The sequence below is a fragment of the Charadrius vociferus genome, unplaced genomic scaffold, assembly GCF_000708025.1.
Source record: "Charadrius vociferus isolate BGI_N301 unplaced genomic scaffold, ASM70802v2 scaffold311, whole genome shotgun sequence".
Taxonomy (NCBI): domain Eukaryota; kingdom Metazoa; phylum Chordata; class Aves; order Charadriiformes; family Charadriidae; genus Charadrius; species Charadrius vociferus.
This window is the reverse complement of record NW_009646965.1, coordinates 16,248-25,062: the sequence shown is the minus strand read 5'-3', so window position 1 is coordinate 25,062 and position 8,815 is coordinate 16,248. Positions and strand designations below refer to the sequence as shown.

Below are 8,815 nucleotides of genomic sequence, written 5' to 3'. Positions count from 1 at the left end.
CTCTTCCCTGCTTAACAGGGCTGGGATGTGGCTCGTCCCTCTCCTGCTGGGGAGGCACGAGGGTGTGGAGAAATTACCTTCATCCCTTGTGCCTGCGCTGGGCACTCCTGCGGGTGACAGGCAGCTGCCCAAGGATGACTCTGCCCATCCCTTCCTCCCATGTCTGGGAGCGTGGGAGACACTGTCCCCTCTGTGCCCGTAACCCACCGGGCACCAGCTGGTGCTGAGCGTGCAGGAGGCCAAGCGCCATCATCCCTCCTGCATCCTTCGCAGAGCACCTCGCTGTCCCCAGCTGCCATGCCACGCTTGGGCTGTCGGCTTCGCACGAGCCCTGGTTGCTCCAGCTTTGCTCTCCCCCAACGAGCCTGTTATTTCAGGGGGTTTTGTCCCTCATGGATCTGGGCTCCTGTCCATAACCGAAGCATGTTTGGCAGCTTTCTGAGCCCAGAGCGTTCCTGTCCAAGAGGTTTCAGTCATCTCTCATTCCTCAGCAATCTGGTTCCTTATGTGTGGATCTGCATCCACCCAGTTTGAACCGCCCGGGACTCCGGCTGGGGTGGGTCAGCCTGTGCCGAGGCTGCTCCGCTACCTCTGGGCATCTGCTGTCCACAGCTTTGCATTTCATGGTGGCGAGGGTGGCCCAGACTGGGGGGACAAGAGCCCTGGACCTGCTGGCTGGGAGTTTCCATCGCTCACAGAGGAGGAGGTCTGCACGCTCCTCTGCCCTGCAGCCTGCGCAGTCGGGATGGGCTAAGCTTTCCTTTCCAAAGGGAAGGCCCAGAGGCTGGGTGAACTCAGGTCAAGGAGCTGGAGCGAGTCGAGCCATGTGGCTGGTCCTGTTCTGACCAAGGAGGAGTCTCCTTGCCAGAAGGCGCGTGCCCTGGGAGCAGGAAGCAGCTCCCGCCGCCCATCTGGGCATGCGGTACGCAGTTCCCCCCTTGGCAGTGGGGTGCCTTCCTCCGGTGACGGGGCTGCTCATGCGTCCCCTTGCCTGGCAGCACCATGATGGATGGTGGCTTCTCTGGAGCTGCTGGTACCTGGGCAAACCGGGGAGCCAGGACGGCACCCTGGAGCTGTGTGGGGGTCCCTGCGGGGGCCAGCCCCGCAGCGAGTGACTCAACAGCACTCCACGCCCCACGCGTGGGGTTGCAACCAGCCGGAAAACTTCCACGGAGAGGGTGTCAGGAGATTCCTCATAGCAGGAAACTTCCGTTTGAAGCACTGGGAAACCTCCTCCTGTTTACGGGATGATGTGTGACAGGCGTGGGAGGTGGGACAGGGCTGCCGGGAGGGTTATGCACGCTCGGGAGCTGCCCTAACCCCAACAGAGCAAGGAGGATGCATCTTCCTCCAGGGCCGTCAGTGCTGATGCTGCCCCGGCAGTGGCAGACGGGGTGGTGCTAAAGCAGAGCCAGCACAGGCGGGTCTCTTGCCACTTTGGCCAGCTGCAAATGCAGAGCGCGGGACCCGCTTCCTTGGGGCGACACTGTGATAAATCAGGCTATTTCAAGGTGTGGGTTGGGTTCCCAAGGCTGTGCTGCCCCTTGGCTCGAGTGCTGTTAATCCTTTCACGTGCCCCTCGTTATGACCAAACACCCCGCAGTGCCAGCCGGGCCAGATCCCAGGACTTGTGGCTCCTTGAAGGACCCCAGTCGGAAGCGGGAGTGGGAGGTGGCAGCAATGCTGAAGCACTCTTTAGCCAAGGACCTGCAGGAATGTTTTAATCTCGCTCAGCACTCCACTTGAGCCGGCCTCAGGAGGTGCCACCACCCCAGGGCTGAGAAGTGGCTGAAGAGCCCAAGGCAGAGGGTTTGGGGCTGAGTGGCCGTGTTTGGGGCTGCAGAGGCCTCTCGCGGGGGCTGCTGCGGGCAGGGCTTGAGGGATCCTTTCCTTCCTAGCTTTATTTCCCTGGGGAATGGATCACTGGCCCAATGGAGGGTGCTGGGTGTGGAAAACACCAGGGGAAGAGGGAGTTAATGTATGGCAAAGCCCTTGGGAAGTGCAGTGGAGAAACAAAATGGGGTCCCGATCGCTGTACAGCTGCTGGTGACCAGCTCTTCCCATCTACAGCTGCCCCAGGTCTGACCACCACAGGACAGCGTCTCCTGCGCTGGCGGCCGGCCTCAGGAGGTGCCACCACCCCAGGGCTGAGAAGTGGCTGAAGAGCCCAAGGCAGAGGGTTTGGGGCTGAGTGGCCGTGTTTGGGGCTGCAGAGGCCTCTCGCGGGGGCTGCTGCGGGCAGGGCTTGAGGGATCCTTTCCTTCCTAGCTTTATTTCCCTGGGGAATGGATCACTGGCCCAATGGAGGGTGCTGGGTGTGGAAAACACCAGGGGAAGAGGGAGTTAATGTATGGCAAAGCCCTTGGGAAGTGCAGTGGAGAAACAAAATGGGGTCCCGATCGCTGTACAGCTGCTGGTGACCAGCTCTTCCCATCTACAGCTGCCCCAGGTCTGACCACCACAGGACAGCGTCTCCTGTGCTGGCGGGTGCCCATACCCTGTGCTGGCAGCACGCTCTCTCCTGTCCTGCCCAACCTGGGGCACCGCTTCCCTGGACATGGCTGATGGCAGTGGAAAAGTGCCCTGTGGTCCTCAAGCCACCAGTTGGAGATTTGGCAAGGAGTGAGGAAGGGGTCTGCCGAGCCTTGGGGGGAACAGTGGATATTTTCTGGGGGCACTTAGTAACTGGGGTTTGTTTTTTCTTCCTCCAGCGTGTGGCCCGGGAACCTTCAAGTCTAAGCAGGGGGAAGGTCCCTGCTCTCCCTGTCCTCCCAACAGCCGAACCACCTCTGGAGCAGCAACGGTCTGCACATGTCGAAACGGCTTTTTCCGGGCGGACACAGACCCTGCAGACAGCGCCTGCACCAGTGAGTCCCACCCTGGGCGAGGAGGGGAGGTGTGGAGGCAGCGGGGGTCTGTGCCCGGGGTAGGGGGGAGTGTGCTGTGCATGGCTGGAGTTGAGCCGGGCATGGGGACACACCATCCCTGACCCCCACGTTCTCCCCCGCAGGTGTCCCCTCTGCCCCCCGCAGCGTCATCTCCAACGTGAACGAGACGTCACTGGTGCTGGAGTGGAGCGAGCCGCAGGACACAGGTGGGAGGGACGACCTGCTCTACAACGTCATCTGCAAGAAGTGCAGCGTGGAGCGGCGCCTGTGCACCCGCTGCGACGACAACGTGGAGTTCGTGCCGCGCCAGCTCGGCCTCACTGAGCGTCGCATCTACATCAGCAACCTGATGGCCCACACCCAGTACACCTTTGAAATCCAGGCCGTGAATGGCATCTCCAACAAGAGCCCTTACCCTCCTCATTTCGCCTCTGTCAACATCACCACCAACCAGGCAGGTCAGTGGAACTGCCGGAGACCAGGGGCTGGCTCTCCGCCACAGAGCGGAGTGGGGATTTCTTGCTGACAGCCTTGGAGGCTGCAGTCCTTTGTGCTGCTGCGTTACTGGCTCTCTGTGCCTGCATCTAATCCCCTGGGTAAATTCTCCTCTCCGTTTAACGCGTGTCCCTGGAGGAGATGAGATCAGAACGCGTGCAAGCAGAGAAGGGCAGGGTTGGCAGATGCTCCGGAGAGCTCTGGATTTCCTAGACCTACCCTAGAGATGTTGTGCCTGCTGCGAAGGGAGGAGGAAGGAAGTGAGATTTCTCCCCTGTGGGCTTGGGAAGGCTCAGCACCAGCCCAAACCTTCACAGCCAGCCGAGTGCTCTGCCGTTCCCTCCTTCCTCCCACTCTGGCCCGGCTCCAGCATGCTGGTAATCTCCAGCCGCTGCGCTCTGATCTGATTTCACGGGTCTCGTTGGTGGGGTGGAGCGTGGAGCTCCTGGTGACTGGAGGAGGGGAGGGGAGCCCTGGCTTGGGCTGGCAGGGCCCTTCCCTGGAGCGGTTTGCAGCTAGGCATGGGGCAAAGTCTAACCTTGATGGTATTTCCAAGGGTCCTCTTGGTCCCTTATCACCTTGCCTGCAAGACGATGAGATCGCACGTCCCTACGGAGATCTGTGGGAGGCCGGTCTCAAAGCTTTTCCATCCCTTTCCACTGGGGTTATCCAAGCAGGTCCCAGGCAGAGTCCCCCAAGCTGATGCAGGATGGTGGAGAGGGGAGCCCGGCTCACAGATGGCTCATTCCTCCCCTGCCTTCTTTTCTAGCCCCGTCTGCCGTGCCTACGATGCACCTGCACAGCAGCACCGGCAACAGCATGACGCTGTCATGGACTCCCCCAGAGAGACCCAATGGCATCATTCTTGACTATGAAATCAAGTACTCGGAGAAGGTAAAGCAGGAGGCAGAGCAGCCTTTCCCCTTCTCTAACCCTTCCAGCAAAAAGGGTCCCTGCAGACGTAGTGCCCAGGGGATGGAGGGGCAGCGAAGGGGTGATCACTTCACAGAGGTGACACCCACATGTCTCCCCTATAGCAAGGCCAGAGCGATGGCATCGCCAACACAGTCACCAGCCAGAAGAACTCTGTGCGGCTGGACGGGCTGAAGGCCAATGCTCGGTATATGGTGCAGGTCCGGGCACGCACGGTGGCTGGATACGGCCGCTACAGCCTCCCTACGGAGTTTCAGACAACTGCAGAGGATGGTAGGTACCAGGACTGGGCTGCCTGTGTCCCCCAGCCCTCCTATGCATGCTTCTTCCCCAGCTTGACTTCAATTCCTGCCTCTCCTTCCGATAGGCTCCACCAGCAAGACTTTCCAGGAGCTGCCTCTGATCGTGGGTTCAGCCACTGCGGGGCTGCTGTTCGTCATCGTTGTGGTGATCATCGCTATCGTCTGCTTCAGGTACTGGCTATGCAGGGAGGGGGGTGGTCAGAGATGGGTTTGGGGATTGCTCGTGTCTGCCTCCAAGCTTTCCCCCTTGACTGTGGGTAGAGCTCTGGCAGCTCCGGTCTGAGAGCGAAGGACTGGACCTGGCACGTGGGTACCAGAGCACAGGTCCTGTGGGAGGACTGTGCATCTCTGCTTCCCCAGCACCAGCTGGGGCTCTGCCCAGGCTCCTGCCATCCTCTCTCAGCACAACTAGGCCATCTTCTTCCATCACACCTCGGGCGGAGGGAGGCTGCTGGAGGGGAAGCTCTCTGGCAGACTGTCTGTGCTGGGATTTGGAAGCTGGCAGTGAATGTCTTTGCCCCATCAGGAAAGGGATGGTTACTGAACACCTCCTCTCGTCTCCTTTGGGCAGGAAGCAACGCAACAGCACGGACCCCGAGTACACGGAGAAGCTGCAGCAATACGGTGAGTGTGAGCACCCAGCAAATGGTCTCAGCCTGCCCTCTCCCAACTCCTGGGGCAGCCTTCACTAGCCAGGGACCGGGAAGGATGGACTGACAGCCGGCCAAGCTGCCTCAGCATCTGTCCACCCATGTTGTGTTCCTCCTGGTGATGATTCCTCTAACCCTTGCAGTCACCCCTGGGATGAAGGTCTACATTGACCCCTTCACCTACGAGGACCCCAATGAAGCCGTCCGAGAATTCGCCAAAGAGATTGACATCTCCTGCGTCAAAATAGAGGAGGTTATTGGAGCAGGTAAGTCCCGGGGCTGGGCACAGCAGCTGCTGCGACCGTTGCCTCTCACTCTGCCGCATGGCTCACCGTGCTGCCCCTTTCTCCCTTCCCCACCACAGGGGAGTTCGGTGAGGTGTGCCGCGGGCGCCTGAAGCTGCCTGGCCGCCGTGAAATCTTCGTGGCCATCAAGACGCTGAAGGTGGGCTACACAGAGCGGCAGCGGCGGGACTTCCTGAGCGAGGCCAGCATCATGGGCCAGTTTGACCACCCCAACATCATCCACCTGGAGGGTGTGGTGACCAAGAGCCGCCCTGTCATGATCATCACGGAGTTCATGGAGAACTGCGCGCTCGACTCCTTCCTCCGGGTAAGCGACCATCCCCTCCTGCCCTGGGCTGGGGGCTGCAGCACATGGGGGACAGCAGCTCTGAGCCCTTCTCTATCCCTCTGCATTGTCGTGCTGGTGTCCCTGGGGCTAAGCTGGGCATAGACCTCGTGAGGTGGGGGAAGACGGGTGGCTCTAGGGGCAACGAAGGTGGTGATAGCACATTGGGATCCTTCCCCAGTCCATCTGGGGTGTTGCAAACCCCTCTGCTCTCTCCTCTGGCAGCTGAATGATGGGCAGTTTACAGTTATCCAGCTGGTGGGAATGCTACGAGGCATTGCCGCCGGCATGAAGTACCTTTCGGAAATGAACTACGTGCACCGGGATCTGGCTGCCCGCAACATCTTGGTCAACAGCAACTTGGTCTGCAAAGTGTCTGACTTTGGGCTCTCTCGCTTTCTGGAGGATGACCCGGCTGACCCCACCTACACCAGCTCCCTGGTATGGGGCACTCGGGGGGGATCCACAGATCCCAGGGGTGGGGTGAGATACCTCAGGTATGTGCTAAATACTCGAGCTGTGTTTCCCTGCAGGGGGGCAAGATCCCGATCAGATGGACGGCTCCTGAGGCCATTGCCTACCGCAAATTTACTTCAGCCAGCGACGTGTGGAGCTATGGCATCGTCATGTGGGAAGTGATGTCCTACGGGGAACGACCCTACTGGGACATGTCCAACCAGGACGTAAGTGCTCCCTGGGGAGTGGGGAGCTGTGAGCCACCCGTGGGGGCTTGGGTGGCACACAGCCTGGCTCTGTATGTCTCTCTGCAGGTGATCAACGCAGTGGAGCAGGATTACCGCCTGCCACCCCCCATGGACTGCCCCACAGCACTGCACCAGCTGATGCTGGACTGCTGGGTGCGGGACCGCAACCTGCGGCCCAAGTTTGCACAGATCGTCAACACGCTGGACAAGCTCATCCGCAACGCTGCCAGCCTGAAAGTCATCGCCAGTGTCCAGTCTGGGTCAGTGGCATCCCTGCCTCCAGCCAGGACTTCCCCCAAGCCTGGGGAATGCTGGGGTGGTTGGGACTAGACATGTGGGAGGGCAGGGATAAGAAATTTCCCACAATTCCAGTTACACCTCTCTGTCCCCTGCTCCCTGTGACCTGTGGCTCTCTTGCCCTTTAGCATCTCCCAGCCGCTCCTGGACCGCACCGTCCCGGATTACACCACCTTCACCACCGTGGGAGACTGGCTGGACGCCATCAAAATGGGACGGTACAAGGAGAACTTTGTCAATGCCGGCTTTGCCTCCTTCGACCTGGTGGCACAGATGACTGCAGAGTAAGTCCCTGCTTGTGGAGGAGGGAGAGGGCCAGGGCTGGGGCACATCATCCCTCCTCTCTCCGTCAGCCAGCTCCTCCCGCCTGCACATCTGGAGAGCTGAGCTGTGTGTGGGTTTTCCCAAGTGGTTTAAGGTCTGGGATTCAGCATCCAGTCCCCTGTGGTGTAAGAGGGACCCAGAGGTTGGCAGAGGGCTGTAATGAAGATGGGTCCCTTGGCAGCAGCTGGATGGGGCAGGGCCACGTGCTGGTATTGCTGCTGGCATGGGCCTGAGTCTTCACCTTCTCCTTGCAGAGACCTGCTGAGGATAGGGGTGACGCTAGCAGGACACCAGAAGAAGATCCTGAGCAGTATTCAGGACATGAGGCTGCAGATGAACCAGACGCTCCCGGTGCAGGTTTGACCGCAGGGGACTCTGCATTGGAACGGACCGAGGGAACCTGCCAACCAGGTTCAGTTTGCGGTGCAGCCCGGCTTCCCGTTTCCCCCTTCACACGGCGCTCCTCTGCCTCGGACGGTCGCCTGGGACAGGACGGGATGGGCCGCCCTTCCCTGGATCGGAGGCACTCGTGCCGAGAGGGAGCCCAGCTTTTCGTCCCGTGTCCTGGAGCGGCGAGGCAGCAACGCATCTTCATATTGAAGATGGATTATGGGACAGAGATGGCACATCCCGCTTCCCGCTCTGTCTCGGTGCTCATTGGTTTGAAGAGTTGTTCTGCTTCTTGGATTTCTTTTCACCCCGTTTTCCCCCCAAGTCCTCACTTCCCATCCCTCCCCGAGGCCACAGACTGTTGACCCGTCCGCTGAGTCCGTCAGACACGTCCGAAGCCTTCCCTAACTCTGGTCCCCCGTGGAAGCAGCCGGGGGAGGCCGAGCCGGCGACAGGGCCGGGGCCATTGGCCCCAGACAATCACTCCTCTTCTCCAGCCCTGGCGGCCCCTCCGCACGAGGGTCTGCACTGGAACGTGTCCGAAGGGAAGGCTTCGCTCCCTTTCTTGGCTTTGCACGCCAGAACCCAAACCCCATGAGATTGAGGGTAAGAAAAAAAAAAAAAAAAAAAAAAAAAAAAAAAAAAGATATATTAAAAAAAAAAAAAAAGAGGGAGCAGAAAGGGGAGGGAGGGAGACCAGGCGCCCAGCTCCACATCTCTTACCCTCTTGGTTCTCCTGGCCGGCTCTGGACTGCAGAGCGAGGCCATCAGCACGTTTGCACAGGGACCCTCCGCCCCCGGACCGACGGCGGCCGCGCTCCCCCACGAGGGGCCGGAGAGTGGGGCTGGGGCAGGGGCTGCGCCGGGGGGCCGAGGCTCGGCCTCCCCCAGCCTCCTCTTTTATGCAGAAGGAGCGGGTGCCGCTCCTGACACGCTGTGATTGCTGCCAAAAGACTCACTCACCTTTCCCTGAGGATTCACTGCAGCCGGTTCCTCCGAGCCGAGGGAGAGACTCCCAGCGTGCCTGAGTGTGCGTGAGTGTGTGCATGCGTGCGTGGGTGTGTGCTGGCCGGCAGGACTGTGTGAGGCAATGGGCAGAATAAAGGCAATAAGAATTTTACCGGAGTTTCCTTTGCTCGATCGCGCTCTCCCTGCAGCAGACTCGGCTGCCTGCGGCGTTGCTGCCCGCCGGGATCCTCCTC

General features: G+C 60.3%; 1 protein-coding gene across 2 annotated transcripts in view; it reads left to right on the top strand.

The window, feature by feature from the left end:
- Positions 1-8,252, top strand: part of EPHB3 (EPH receptor B3) — a 14,465-nt gene extending 6,213 nt beyond the window's left edge. Inside the window, exons 3-15 of one of the 2 annotated variants that reach the window (XM_009895288.1) lie at positions 2,712-2,867; positions 3,011-3,346; positions 4,153-4,277; positions 4,430-4,589; positions 4,684-4,789; positions 5,190-5,242; positions 5,412-5,534; positions 5,633-5,880; positions 6,124-6,339; positions 6,432-6,581; positions 6,669-6,862; positions 7,028-7,183; positions 7,478-8,252. In XM_009895288.1, coding sequence (XP_009893590.1) covers positions 2,712-2,867; positions 3,011-3,346; positions 4,153-4,277; positions 4,430-4,589; positions 4,684-4,789; positions 5,190-5,242; positions 5,412-5,534; positions 5,633-5,880; positions 6,124-6,339; positions 6,432-6,581; positions 6,669-6,862; positions 7,028-7,183; positions 7,478-7,586 — 2,132 coding nt within the window. In that variant the 3' untranslated portion in view covers positions 7,587-8,252. Of the gene's footprint in view, positions 1-2,711; positions 2,868-3,010; positions 3,347-4,152; positions 4,278-4,420; positions 4,590-4,683; positions 4,790-5,144; positions 5,243-5,411; positions 5,535-5,632; positions 5,881-6,123; positions 6,340-6,431; positions 6,582-6,668; positions 6,863-7,027; positions 7,184-7,477 lie in introns of both variants that reach the window. The other variant, XM_009895287.1, reaches the window with a different exon arrangement.
- Positions 8,253-8,815: the final 563 nt, after the last annotated feature.